Source organism: Drosophila melanogaster, chromosome 2R, assembly GCF_000001215.4.
Source record: "Drosophila melanogaster chromosome 2R".
NCBI lineage: Eukaryota > Metazoa > Arthropoda > Insecta > Diptera > Drosophilidae > Drosophila > Drosophila melanogaster.
In genome coordinates this window covers 20,633,598-20,645,877 of record NT_033778.4, presented here as the reverse complement: position 1 = coordinate 20,645,877, position 12,280 = coordinate 20,633,598, and the positions used below count along the sequence as shown (strand labels likewise).

The 12,280-nt window shown below is 48.2% G+C and overlaps 7 protein-coding genes across 8 annotated transcripts; 3 read left to right on the top strand and 4 right to left on the bottom strand.

The window, feature by feature from the left end:
- Positions 1 to 12: 12 nt before the first annotated feature.
- On the bottom strand, positions 13 to 1,842 carry DMAP1 (DNA methyltransferase 1 associated protein 1). Its single transcript, NM_137659.5, has 5 exons — positions 1,607 to 1,842; positions 1,160 to 1,549; positions 510 to 1,099; positions 296 to 450; positions 13 to 225 (listed from the first exon to the last, which is right to left on the bottom strand). Exons 1-5 carry the CDS (start codon positions 1,705 to 1,707, stop codon positions 160 to 162), a joined length of 1,302 nt encoding a protein of 433 aa, NP_611503.1. The 5' UTR covers positions 1,708 to 1,842; the 3' UTR covers positions 13 to 159.
- A 250-nt stretch (positions 1,843 to 2,092) lies between these two features.
- Positions 2,093 to 3,412, top strand: Polr3K (RNA polymerase III subunit K). The gene is made up of 2 exons (NM_001032272.4): positions 2,093 to 2,294; positions 2,370 to 3,412. The coding sequence occupies exons 1-2, from the start codon at positions 2,154 to 2,156 to the stop codon at positions 2,553 to 2,555; spliced, it is 327 nt and encodes a 108-aa protein (NP_001027443.1). The 5' UTR covers positions 2,093 to 2,153; the 3' UTR covers positions 2,556 to 3,412.
- Positions 2,093 to 3,412, top strand: Tcs1 (Threonyl-carbamoyl synthesis 1). Its single transcript, NM_001032273.4, has 2 exons — positions 2,093 to 2,294; positions 2,370 to 3,412. Exon 2 carries the CDS (start codon positions 2,555 to 2,557, stop codon positions 3,299 to 3,301), a length of 747 nt encoding a protein of 248 aa, NP_001027444.1. The 5' UTR covers positions 2,093 to 2,294; positions 2,370 to 2,554; the 3' UTR covers positions 3,302 to 3,412.
- Positions 3,320 to 4,136, bottom strand: CG11110 (uncharacterized protein). Its single transcript, NM_137657.3, has 2 exons — positions 3,948 to 4,136; positions 3,320 to 3,882 (listed from the first exon to the last, which is right to left on the bottom strand). Exons 1-2 carry the CDS (start codon positions 4,039 to 4,041, stop codon positions 3,461 to 3,463), a joined length of 516 nt encoding a protein of 171 aa, NP_611501.1. The 5' UTR covers positions 4,042 to 4,136; the 3' UTR covers positions 3,320 to 3,460.
- A 73-nt stretch (positions 4,137 to 4,209) lies between these two features.
- Positions 4,210 to 4,902, bottom strand: maf-S. Of its 2 annotated transcripts, none has more exons than NM_001299710.1 (2): positions 4,760 to 4,902; positions 4,210 to 4,712 (listed from the first exon to the last, which is right to left on the bottom strand). In NM_001299710.1, the coding sequence occupies exons 1-2, from the start codon at positions 4,790 to 4,792 to the stop codon at positions 4,332 to 4,334; spliced, it is 414 nt and encodes a 137-aa protein (NP_001286639.1). In that variant the 5' UTR covers positions 4,793 to 4,902; the 3' UTR covers positions 4,210 to 4,331. The 2 variants fall into 2 exon arrangements, with proteins under 2 accessions (NP_001286639.1, NP_611500.1); NM_137656.4 differs by having other exon boundaries at positions 4,210 to 4,697.
- Positions 4,903 to 5,196: 294 nt separating this feature from the next.
- On the top strand, positions 5,197 to 12,002 carry rig (rigor mortis). The gene is made up of 9 exons (NM_137655.3): positions 5,197 to 6,728; positions 6,787 to 7,099; positions 7,157 to 7,319; positions 7,382 to 7,535; positions 9,806 to 10,698; positions 10,756 to 10,921; positions 10,981 to 11,131; positions 11,190 to 11,447; positions 11,510 to 12,002. The coding sequence occupies exons 1-9, from the start codon at positions 5,297 to 5,299 to the stop codon at positions 11,685 to 11,687; spliced, it is 3,708 nt and encodes a 1,235-aa protein (NP_611499.3). The 5' UTR covers positions 5,197 to 5,296; the 3' UTR covers positions 11,688 to 12,002.
- CG13436 (uncharacterized protein) lies at positions 7,455 to 9,486 on the bottom strand. The gene is made up of 3 exons (NM_137654.1): positions 8,770 to 9,486; positions 8,364 to 8,713; positions 7,455 to 8,304 (listed from the first exon to the last, which is right to left on the bottom strand). Exons 1-3 carry the CDS (start codon positions 9,404 to 9,406, stop codon positions 7,561 to 7,563), a joined length of 1,731 nt encoding a protein of 576 aa, NP_611498.1. The 5' UTR covers positions 9,407 to 9,486; the 3' UTR covers positions 7,455 to 7,560.
- Positions 12,003 to 12,280: the final 278 nt, after the last annotated feature.

Here is a 12,280-nt window from a genome sequence, read left to right as displayed (position 1 = left end):
CAAAACAATTTTCTTGTTTATCCATTTATTTCCCCATGCGGACTGGGAGTAGCGCAAATGCACAAATATGGACAGTGGAAAACGGGTTACAATGATTAGCACGCCGCACACACTTCGGCGTCTGGGGAATCTGAGTGGAAACGGGCCGCGTTAACTTAATTAATTTGTGCTATTGTCCAGGGCTTCGGTCTTGATGGGCACCAGCGAGGGCGGTATGTTCAGTGTCTGCATTGATTAAGGGAAAACCAATTAGCCGCATTGGTTGAGCTGTCATTACTGTGGTCAGAAGACTTACCTTTCCCGGGCAGGCGGCTTCGTATTGGTGCTTCAGGCTCTCCATTTCGTAGACGCAGGTGGATAGGGCGGTGCGAAGCTCGCAGAGCAATACCATATCGGAACGAAGCTCGTTGAAGGAGGTGCAAATGTCCTCCGTGGGCGGCGGAGCGGGATCTACAAAGAAAAGTTTTAATTAGCGACAGCTAGCAATGTTTTTTCATGCTTTGACTCACCAACTTTAAACTCCTGGATTGCCTGCTCGAGGGCTTTCACTTTGCGCTGGCCGATATTCGCCGGCAGCTTCATCCTCTGCGAGCGCAGAGAAACCCCGGAACCGCGCAGGTCGGCGAACTTGATGCCGCTGCTACCGATCTCTATGGCATTAACCACCGAGTCCACCCTGGAGGGTCGCGGCTGCTGATGTACCTTCTTTTTGTGCAGCTTCTTCTCGTACTTTCGCGTACTCGGCGTATTCGATGCGTGCTCATTCTGCTGATCCGCTTGCGAAATAAGCTTCTGCAAGTCTTGTGTCTTGCGCTCGCGTTCCTTTTTGCGCGCCTCGATTTTCTTCATCTCGTTGATAAGCATATTCTCCTCCTCCACCTGTTGTGTCGTGCGTTTGAACAGCTTCTCCAGCTGCTCCTTGCGGCGCCGTTCGTGCTCGACGTCATACACAAATACTTTCTTCTCACTCGTCTGATTCTTGGCCTTGGCGAGCAGAGCGACCACCTCATAGTAGCGTTCTTTGAGCTCCTCCACAGTTTTGGTTCCATGCTGCTGACGGTTCCAACGATCTGCCATCACAATGAAGCGAAGATCGAACCTGCAAATCAAATGGCTTACAATTTTGGCTACTTAATAAGAAGTCTAATGAAGAGTCTACCTTCTGGCCAGGTCGAATAGGTGATCGGTCTGCACCTTGCTCCAGTTGTTGATGTTGTTCCTTAAGTGGGCATTGTACTCCGTCATCGTGTACGAGGGCACCTCCAGTTGCTTGTTGAACTTGGCGAACGGATAGTCGGTGGAATTGTCGGTGACTCGTTTCCAGTGGTGAAAAACCGCCGAATCGTTACGTGCCGGATTCGAAAAGGGCGCCCACTCCCACTTGCGCACCTTCTTCATGCCCAGGCGGGCCTTCGTCTCTTTGTATCCCGCTCCGATTCCCAGAGCGGTATCCGTGGGCAGGAGAGGCGGAGCATCTTTCTTGTCTGTGTAGAGCAGGGCAAACACCTCCCTATGCATGCCCTCCGGACGCCGGGACGCAGTCTTGGTCCTAAAATGATTAAATTGTAAATTAGAGAATCGCACACATGTAAATGCATTTGTTTACCGCTCAAAGTTGCGCTTCTTGGTGGCCAGAAACGAATCCCGCGTCACCTCGGGCGTGTTGGCACGCTCCATGTCCAGAATATCACGCACATCGGCCGACATGATTTAAAACTTTTGCTACTCTAATGTCTGCTAAAAATTGAGTTGCTTATTGTTTATTTTGATAGTTTTTTGCAAAACGAACAAAATTTCTTATAATGCTATTAGTATGACCGTAAACTATAAGATGGTAAATACGTTTATTTCACCATAAAATATACAGTTAGTATATGCTAGGGCTAAGTAATAAATTCACTAAATTCCGAACATGAAATTTTCAAACAGTATTTGAAAATATTTTTTATTTATTACAAATAATTAATTTATTAATTAATTATTATAATGTGCTTCAAATTAGCATCTATGGAGGAACGGTGGAACATATGGTATTGCAGTATACATTGTGATGTTATTGAGTTAGTATATCTAAGCGTATACGCGGTCACACTGAGAATTCAACGTGCTCAAATCAAAAAACTAAACAGCGCGGATTCGGATTCTCCGAAACTATGTTGTTTTTCTGCCCGTCGTGCGGAAATATATTGATTATCGAGGAGGACACCAACTGCCATCGCTTCACGTGCAACACCTGCCCGTACATATCGAAGATCAGGCGCAAGATCTCCACGAAAACCTTTCCACGCCTCAAGGTATGATCATTTTCCACTGGATGATGCAATTTGCTACGAATTTATGATAATATCTCTGATAATCTGTGTTTCCAGGAGGTGGATCACGTGCTGGGCGGCAAGGCGGCGTGGGAGAACGTAGACTCCACGGACGCAGAGTGTCCAACGTGCGGCCATAAGCGGGCGTACTTTATGCAAATCCAGACGCGGTCGGCGGATGAGCCCATGACCACGTTTTACAAGTGCTGCAACCACGAGTGCAACCACACCTGGCGAGACTAATGCGCCGCCTTCAAACGAGCCTTTATCGACTGCTCCGTGCTCACCACACATCCAGCAGAATGCAGCACCAAGCGAGCGAGCTGAGGACTCCAGTGTGCGCGGTGGGCGACGAGGCTGCTCTCCAGTTGGCCCGCCAGTGCCTGCTTGGTGGCCAAGTGATTGCCCTGCCCACCGATACCGTGTATGGCCTGGCCTGCGATGCCAACAACGAGACAGCCATACAGCAGCTCTACGAGATTAAGGGTCGCGATGAACACAAGCCCGTGGCCATCTGCGTTCACAACATCGATGCGTTGCGACGCTTTGGTCAGGCTGCCCATCTCAGCGACGAGCTGCTAACTCGTTTGCTCCCGGGCCCCCTGACCATCGTGATCGAGCGGACGTCCCAGCTGAGCAACCGTTTCCTTAATCCCAGCACCTCCAAAATCGGCATACGCATTCCGGACTTCAACTTCATGCGCGACCTGTGCGCCGTGTGGCAGGAGAAGCCCCTGGCCCTGACCAGCGCCAATCGCTCCAGTGCGCCCAGCAGTCTGCAGGTGTCCGAGTTCCGTTCCCTATGGCCCCAATTGGGCGCCGTCTTCGATGCCGGTCGAATCGGTCTGACCGAGGAGCGACGACTGGCCTCCACGGTCATTGACCTGGCCACTCCTGGCTACTATGAAATAGTGCGCGCCGGCGTGGCTCTCAAGCCGACACTCAGCCTCATGGAGGAGTTCGGCATTCGGGAGCTAAAAATGATGTAGTATAAGAGCTATTCCTTTGGCTTTAACTTTAATTTTTACTTTGGAACATCCTACTTTGCTTTGCATGCGGGAACACAACAAATTGTTTATAAAATATACGGTTCAGTATGTACACAATTGGAACTATCTTGGGCGCAGGCTCTCCGCCAGTTGGTCAGTCTAGTTGTAGTAGTTGCTGGAGTTCTTGGAGGCCTGTATGGGTCTCCGTCGCCGCGGCAGTTCGTTCTCCAGTATTCGCCAGCGTTCCGGTGGCCACACGATGGCCACTGCCCGCGCGGACATCAGGCCCAGGGCGACGGGTCCAAAGGTATTGCTGTCCATGGAGTGGCCTGTGTGATCGCCCTCCACCCAACAATGTCCTTCGGGTACGCGAACGATCTCGTGCTTGTAGCCCAGCGTGGACACGACGTCGCCCTGCAGCCCCACCACGCGCTTGATAATCTTCTGGGCGGGATCCTTGGGTGAAATGAGCGATATTATGTCGCCGCGCTCCACCTGACTGTTGTGGGTGCCCCAGCGCAGCAGGAACACATAGTCCTTTTCATCCGGCACGGGATTGAGAGCGGGCTGCATGGAGATGCCTGCAAAAAGTTGTGGATTAATTAGCGCACACTAACATGGAGCGAATAAACTCCGGACGACTCACCATCCACCCTGGCCACATAACCAACGCAGTCCAGGAAAGTGACGCCAAGTGGCAGAGCGTACAGCAAGGACTTGCCAAAGAACCGAAATGCCATGGATGAACTGGTTGGAGAGCGGAGCTATCGAGATGAATACATAACCACCAGCCTTTTGCCGAGTTCCTTGTGCGCTCCGGATCTTATGACATTCGCAGCGCAGCGCCGACACGGGTTTTGTTTATGCTAAATACAGGGTGCTTCAATAAAGGCGATGCAGAGGTTCTTGAGCAGATTACGTTTATTGAGGAAGGATATTTGCCAGCTATTGTACTTTAGTTACAGGTGTTTTTTTCCGTTTTGGGTTTATTGTAATTTTGACAGAAACAGGAATGTGACTGGGCAATCGTTCAGCAGCCCTCCAGCTCGCTGGGAATGGGTATCTCGTTCTGGATGGCGAACTGCAGCAGCGCCTTGTACTTGTTCTTCCAGTTGGACACCTCGCGGCGCACCTGCTCGTTGTCCTCGTGCATCTGCTCCAGTTCCGTCCACTCGTACGACTTCTTAGTCTCCAGCTCGTCCTTCTGTTCGATTCTCTTGATGCGGCAACTGGCTGCGTATCCGCGATTCTTTAAGGTTCTCCGGCGCTGCTTCATCCGAACGATCTCCTCGCGGTTCAGGCCACGCATCTTGAGGGTCCGATTAAGATCCCTTACCGAAATGCTCACCAAATCGTCATCGGTAATATCCGGAATTGGACATGGCGAAAGTGGTGCCTGAAAATCGCACTTCTATCAGGGTTTTCTTTCTTCTTCGCATATATCTACAAGGTACGTACCAGGGATGACTTTCTCTCGCGCTTTGCTTCCATTGTGGCCGATTGTATTTTATTTTTACGGAGACTTTTAGAATTTGCTAGATTTTTCTACCTTTTTTTTTTGCGTTGTTATTGTGTGTCTTCTTCTTCCTCTCTACCTGCTGGTTGCCATTCACAGGAAATGGATTGCATAGAGTTGGCAGATAGACAAAAAACGTCTGTGGTAAATAGCGGGTAATTTAAATATACTAAAGCTAACGTGATCCCTAGATTTTAGGCTTTGTAGCATAAGGTACTTAGTTATATTTTTAAATTATTTATATAAAGCAGATCCAGATTTTTGTTATAAATACAAGTTCGAAAATAACAAATTTATATTTTAATTATTATCAATTTTAATTAACTGTTAAGTTCCGTGCCTTCCAGGTGGCATCGCTGGCAAAGTTTAAGAAGCTGCCTAACACTAACAGCTTTACAGAAGTTTTTTCCCCGAACGACGCCAACTGTTAGCGGGAAATATTCCTTCATCCTGCAGATGCCAAGTCCTTATTGTTCGCCATGAACTCGCAGGTGATGTACCACAATGTGCCCACACCGCCGGGCAACGTATCTTTGGCGGCCGCTGCTCCCGACGGCGGTTTGCTGTACGCCGGCATTCGCTGCATCAACTACATATCCGCGCCGCCGGCAAACGGAGAGCAGCCCCAAGTGGTGACCATGTCGACGCGGATCAACATACTGGCCCTGGACGTTAGTCCCATGTGGGGCTTGGGCAACGGTGGGCCGACCAAGCCATTCGCCATTGTGGGCGACGATCTAAGCGTTCAGGTGTGGGACTGCGCATTGGGCGAAGCCGTCATCGGGCACAAGGCCCATCAGCACCAGCACGAGGCGCGGGATGTGCGCGTCGTGCACCACACTACCAACTCCGTGCTGATGAGCTACCTGGCCAATGGTAACATTCTATCCATGGACGCCAGTGATCTGGTCATCTATTGTGTGGCATCCAACACCTACTGCCGTCGCTCCACTTTCATCTCGCCCCGAAATCACCAACTCACTATGGTGCGCTGCTCGCCCTACAATGACAATTTGTTCGCTGTGGGAACGGCTATGGGTAATGTGCTGGTCTGCGATCTGCGCAAAATGAACATCGTCTACAAGTTCCACGGCCACAAAGCGCCCATATGCGGCTTAGCCTGGCGGGAGGTGCCTGCTGCCGAGGACGAAAAAACCAATAATCTGGCGTTAAGTGCTGAAGAGTGGCGAAGCCGCAATGGCGGCCAGGAGGAGAAACCCAAGACAAAGCCACCACCACTGACCAAATCGAAGGCAGCCGAATCCGACGACCCTTTCGACATATACAACTTTGATCATCTTGAGTACGAGTTCGGTGCACCTATAGCTGAACGCCGCCGCAAATCTTCAGAGGATTGTGGCGGCGAATTTGTGGGTCTAGAGAAGCCAGCTGGTGCCGCTGTCTTAGATTTCGTTGAGGCCTGCGAGAGTGTGAAAGCCGAACTCTTAGCCAGTCGCCAGGAGGATAAAACGCAGCACGTGGAGGTCACGCTGCATGACTGCGAGCCCACAAAGCCTACGGGTCCCTTAAGTGATGCCAGCACCATTAGCAACAAGAACGATGCCAGCGACTCGACCGAGGGCAGTCTGGAGGTCATCCAGTACAGCTCGTCCAGTGATGATGCCGTGATCGTCGATGGCGAGGCAGCAAAGCCCAAAAGAGAAGTATTGCATCACATCTACCACCAGGCCGAGGTACATGCTTCAGGAACACCGCAGACCAAGTCTGAGCCTCAGAGTAATCTCCAAGTTGTGCCGGCCATCAGCGCGGAGACCATCAGCTTGACATCCGTGAACAGCACCCACTTGGAAACTCTGCTCGTGTCCATTGACGGCGATGAGGTGATGATGATCTGGAATACCAATACGGGAGCGCATGCTGGCAAGAACTACAGCAAAAGCAAGACGGCGGGTAAGTGGAAAGAATCAAACCATTGAAAGCAAGCATTCAACTGGGATCTTTTCTTCAGGCAAGCTTAACAACGTCTACTGGCTGAACAACCATGTCATTGTTTCCCTGAGTCGCCATCAGTTATTCTTTTGGTCCGTGGAGTTCGAGCGCAAGATGCTACGCTACAAGATCAGCAAGGATAAATCACACAGCTGCCATTTGCAAGACATCGTGTCCTTTGCCTGTGACTCCAGCAAAGAGATGATATGGTTGTGCAGAAACAATCGCCAGATTGGAATGATGAATCCTAAAACTGGCCGGATGGCTGACTTTTACGGAACAGTGGCGTTTGGAGTGCGAGCGATGGCCGAGTGTCCAGATGATATGAACAAGTAAGCTAATAAGATAATATGCCATTCGCAAACGTTGCTAAACTGTTTTTCGTTTAGAATCGCTTTGGGTTGTTCGGATCGCCGTGTGGCCTTCTTCGATATATCGAAGCTCACCACCAGCTGCCTGCCCATCGACAGCGTTTATGTGTCCAGCAACGTCTACTGCCTGGCTTGGAGTCCAAACTGCTTGGAACTGGCCTTTGGCACCTTCGACGGAACGGTATGGCTTTGATTTCGTCTATTTTATTGGATATTGAACCTAAATATACAACTCAACAACAGGTGGGCATCCTGGATGTGGAGCGCATGAAAGTAAAGACACACTTACGGACGCCGCACAAAAAAGAAGTCTACTCGCTTGTGTGGCAGGACCACTTTATATACTTTATTGTGAATCGTGTTCTAGGTTTCTTTGATTTAAGAAAATCGAAAATCGGTGAGTATATGTTCTTAGCCGTTCTCTACTTATGTTGCCGACAGTTGTAGGTTTGATTCTGTGCGTTGCGCCTTCCGTAACTAATGTTGGTCTGCGCGTCGTTGGTCTGCTTCTTACGTATATTGGCCAAGTGGATTGTCTCCCGATGATAATCCCACGCATTCCATGTTACGTTTATCCAGTTTGCTGGCGTTAGGTCGTTGGTGACGACCATTTCGGTTTGACACTCAAAATCTGTCTGCTTTGGTGGCTCAACTACCAGATTCTGCAGTTCCTGCTCTATTAGCGCATCGTCCAATTTGAACAGCAGAGCCAGGTTCGCATTGTTGAAAACCACTTTTCTAAAGGCGGCTATGAAAGGCTCAAATCGCAGCTCCGCGAATCGAGCGTATCTTGGGTCCCGGAAACCAAATGTAATGTCCACATTGGAGCACAGCTTTCTGGTCACCTGGGCCGGCATAAGCAGGCCGTTGGTAATGGTCATGGCTAGAGAGCAAAACTCCTTTATATCTGCCTTGTTGAGCTTGCAAAAGTTGCCATCGGTCTGCAACTCCTTCACGGCATCCATGCGTTCCTCAAAGCTGCAGACCTTGGGCTTCTTTATCCGCTTATGAAGCGCCTGCAGCTCGGCAATCGTAGCCTTTGTCAGGGTCATCAAGTCGTCGACGACCAATGCCTCCACCTGCTCCCTCAGCTTGTTTAACTCAACAATGTGGTTCAGGTAGTTGTTCAGATTGCCCCACACCTGAGAGAGGTACACAAAGTGCGGCTGAAAGCGGGAAACGAAATTGGAGAAATTCTCATCTTTTAAATGAATACATCACTTACAAATATAAGCTCCGAATCAATAGCCGTGCGCATGGATAGGGTATCATCAATCTTGCAGATCACGCATTGATATCGCTTATGCTCCACTTCAATTAGGTACACTGTCTTCTGGTAATGTTCGTTCAGAGTCGTCAGACAGCGATGGAGCATAAAGTAGGTCGCCGCAAACTGGTTAAGCCGATCCAAATGTTCGAGGGGCACGCGGTAGGTCAAGGTCTCGTCCTTATGATCTATGTTTATGAGGTCATCCAGTGCCGCCTGGCAAGTGGACTGCATCTTGACCGCCCTTCCCATACTGGCTGCAAATGCGGCTTCCGTGTTCTTCTGGGCCATTTCCAGATCATCGACCACTAAGAAGTATACAGCAGATATGAAATATGAAATGGTTTGCCCTATATGCACATACCGCTTCTAACATTCTCCCGATCTCCATCGGGGCCATCGTTGTTATAGATCACAATGCCGCCCACGGTCGCCGACAAGCGTTGAAGATACTCTAGCCGATGGTACTTCTTCTTCAGGACATAATTCTGTAGGTCACTTCGACCGATGACGCTGTTGAGAGCCTGGGCAGTCAGCTTAAGCAGAACATGATTCTTGGGCGAGCCCAGACTGTAGCAGGCCACTATGAAGACCTGCATCTTTGCGAAGAGCTGGTCCAACTGCACTTTACTGCAAGTCTCGGGATACTGAAGGATATCCTTGATTAGCAGCTGCAGTTCGGTTTGGAACTTTTCCTCGTACTTCTTCTTGACGTATTCAAGGTCTATGGTTACTCCCTTTTTCATTACCCAAGCCATCTTCATGTTGGCCATAGTGCAATCTTTCGAATTGACATAGCTATCCACAATTGTATTCACGAAACCCTCAATGGCACAGGCGGTTGGCTTATTGAGGTCGTACTTCAGGAGACCTTTGCGCCGATCTCTTGCCAGCAAATGAACCATGTAGATGACAAACTCCTTGTCGACCCTGAGATCCAACTGTTTGAAGCGCTTCATAATACGATGACCAATGCTCACTAGAGTTTTGTGTCGCGGCATTTTGGTAAACAGAACAATTTAACCTATTTCGATGAAAGGAAATGTGTAATGTGGTTTGCTTGCTAAGTTTTTGATACGTGTGATATTTGTTGCCCTTGGCTACAGTTTAATCGATTTCATTTTCTTCAAGTAGCACAAATTACTCATGCCATCGAGCTTTTGTTATTCGAGACTTTTAGGCTTGTTTTAATTAATTGTTTCCCACAAATCATTAAAATGATCGCACAATTAGGTGCGGACCTAAAAGACAACAATGGACTTAAAACAAAGAGTTTTTCGTCATTCTGACTAGATTTAATTGTGTTTTAAGTTAATGGATGTATGTATTACTTAAAGGTAAAGCTAGTCAAAGATACATATAAAGTTAATTTAAAATATGCCATTATTATTTTCTTACAGAGCCCACAATTGTGAACTGCATTTCTCGACCCAGTTACCTCAGCATCCGCGATTCTTTCCTTTTTGTTGGCACCGATGATGGACTGCTGCAGATCCATGAGCGCGATTCGGGAATGGAGAAGTCGTGGTCTCCATTTATCCGCCAATCCGCTTTGTTTGCTCGTTATGTGACCGATATCGCCTGGTGCCCGCTGGACAGCAATAAGTTTGCAGTGTCGGGCAACGATAGGTCCGTGTACGTGATGGAGTTTCAGCCCACGGAGCGCAATTGGAAAACGCTTCACACATTTACGGCAAACACAGAGAAGGCGTCGATTACCTCGATGAGATGGAGTCATACCCAGAAGCACTTGCTGCTCACCTTTCATATCGAGGGAAAGGTGTGCCTGTGGAACTGCAATGCGCCAGAGAAGCCACCGCTAACCATCACCTACCACTGCCCCATGTGGTGTGGAATGTTTTTGCCCACCAACGAGAACATCATTATGTGCTCGGGAAAAGCTCTCTCCGTGGAGCTAATTGACATTAAGGACGCGCTGGAAGGCGATGAGAAAAGCATCTGTCCCAAGGTGGATGCTCTGTTAAATGTTAAGTGGGCTAGCAAATCCCTGACCCAGCCATACGCTCCAGTTCTCACAGCGGCTGAAAAGAAACGGCAGCGCCGGGATCAACGCAAAGCAGCGGCTAAGCTCGAAGTTGACGTAGCTAACAAGGATCAAAAGAAAATTCAGGAGTCAGTTACTGCAGTTATTGATAATCCAACCAACGATAAATGTACGCAAGAAACTCCTGTTGAAGAGATGTTGGAAGCGCTTAGCTTGGACAAGGAGCAAAATAATAGAAGTGCCAAAGAATGCCCAAAGTGTAAAGAGCAGTCACCTGACAGTTTCACAGTAAGTTATCCATGTGCTCTTGATTCGACTGAAACCCAATAACATATTTACCAACAGCATAGCCGCACCTGTCTTTACCTTACCCAGAAGGAGCTCAACAAAAGTGCCCTTGAGAAGCTGGCCATTGTTCTTACAGAAGACTCTGCCAAGATCGACAAGTCGGTGCTCATATCGAAGCTGTTCAGCTCAAAAGTGATGGCCAAGGAGCTCATTGCAACCGAGTGTAATTTCACTAACTGACTTATAGTATTTAAAATGCTAACGATAAATGTAATATTTCAGTGACCAATCTGAAGCACTCAAACACCAAAGACATAGCTCCACTTTGCCTGGCCATGTCCACGTTCAAATTACGCGAGGAGCTGGAGCAGCATATAGCCAACAAGACGCTTACCGAACGCCATGTTTCGCTGGCTCCCTCCGTTTCTTTTACGTAAGTTTCTACGTTTTTGTTGTAAATCGGTTTTGTCTTTAGTCTATATTTCTTGCAGACTTTGGCAGGACTGCTGTCGCGCTTATGCCAAGCAGATGGAGGAAAAAGGCTACATCATGCACGCAGCTACGTATCTTTTTAGTCAAGGAATGCAATCGGAAGCCATCAAACTGTTCCTGGCCAATGAATACTATAAGGAGGCCCTTGTACATGCGCGTATTTGCTTGCCAGCAACGGATCCCCTGATCAAGACCGTAATTAACAATTGGCTCGAGCATCTGGAGGGGACGGGTAACTTTGCAGCAGCAGCTCTGATGTAAGTGACTAAAACTAAACTATAGACAAATGTTTAAGCATCCTTTCTGAATCACTTAACAGCTGCGTTCTGGACAATGAGATGCTGCGTGGATACTCCTATCTAAGAAAATACCGCAACTGCACTCCGGAAATTGCCGATCTTATGGACCAAATCAAACGGATTGGCCAGCTGGGCGGCGTTCTAGATGGTTGTGCTCCCAATGAGCCGATCCACAATGGATCTACTGCCGAGCATTAAGCCTTAAATCAACATTTTTGTAAGCGTACTTTTAGCTGAAACTGGCTGTACTAGTGTAACTCATTTGAAATCCCCCGATACAATCATAAAGCTATTATCTATTAGTTAGGCATTTACAAATGTTTTCCATTAATTTGAATAGCCAGAAACTGTGTGGAATTGAAACCGATTTGAGTCGCCTTTGCTATACTTTTATTTTAATTTAATTTACCCTTAAGAAAAGATGAATACAAGATACATATATCAATGGCACAATAGCTAGTAAAACAAACACACACAAATTGAATTTCGAATAAACGAAAAAGCGAGAAAAAGAAACCGCAGCTCCAGTGGGCTTTAATTAGAACAAGCAGCTGTTCCGGCGGCCAGAAACCATCAGTTATCAGGCGTAAAAGCTGGCCCAAACAAAAGTATGACCGTTAGGCCCCATTTTCGTCTGGGCTTTGGCATCACATTATGCAAATGACCGGGTTCCCCAGCCCGCCGACAGCATCACTGCCGCCAGTTGGGAATTAAGTTTTAATTGTTGGAACAAGAGTCAGGGCGACTGAACTTGCTGCACAACAGCAGCAGCAGCGAAAACAAACGAAACC

Excerpts from the sequence above, each read along its gene's own strand:
- DMAP1 (NM_137659.5), bottom strand. The coding sequence starts at position 1,707 with ATGTCGGCCGATGTGCGTGATATTCTGGACATGGAGCGTGCCAACACG. Across the intron at positions 1,550-1,606 it reads AAGAAGCGCAACTTTGAGCG|GACCAAGACTGCGTCCCGGC; the intron begins GTAAACAAATGC and ends TAATCATTTTAG. Across the intron at positions 451-509 it reads AATCCAGGAGTTTAAAGTTG|ATCCCGCTCCGCCGCCCACG; the intron begins GTGAGTCAAAGC and ends TTTTCTTTGTAG.
- CG11110 (NM_137657.3), bottom strand. The coding sequence starts at position 4,041 with ATGGCATTTCGGTTCTTTGGCAAGTCCTTGCTGTACGCTCTGCCACTT. Across the intron at positions 3,883-3,947 it reads TTATGTGGCCAGGGTGGATG|GCATCTCCATGCAGCCCGCT; the intron begins GTGAGTCGTCCG and ends AACTTTTTGCAG.
- maf-S (NM_001299710.1), bottom strand. The coding sequence starts at position 4,792 with ATGGAAGCAAAGCGCGAGAGAAAGTCATCCCTG. Across the intron at positions 4,713-4,759 it reads GCGAGAGAAAGTCATCCCTG|AAGTGCGATTTTCAGGCACC; the intron begins GTACGTACCTTG and ends AAACCCTGATAG.
- rig (NM_137655.3), top strand. The coding sequence starts at position 5,297 with ATGAACTCGCAGGTGATGTACCACAATGTGCCCACACCGCCGGGCAAC. Across the intron at positions 7,536-9,805 it reads TTTAAGAAAATCGAAAATCG|AGCCCACAATTGTGAACTGC; the intron begins GTGAGTATATGT and ends ATTTTCTTACAG. Across the intron at positions 11,132-11,189 it reads GCTCCCTCCGTTTCTTTTAC|ACTTTGGCAGGACTGCTGTC; the intron begins GTAAGTTTCTAC and ends TATTTCTTGCAG.
- CG13436 (NM_137654.1), bottom strand. The coding sequence starts at position 9,406 with ATGCCGCGACACAAAACTCTAGTGAGCATTGGTCATCGTATTATGAAG. Across the intron at positions 8,714-8,769 it reads TCGGGAGAATGTTAGAAGCG|TGGTCGATGATCTGGAAATG; the intron begins GTATGTGCATAT and ends TATACTTCTTAG. Across the intron at positions 8,305-8,363 it reads TTGATTCGGAGCTTATATTT|CCGCACTTTGTGTACCTCTC; the intron begins GTAAGTGATGTA and ends TCCCGCTTTCAG.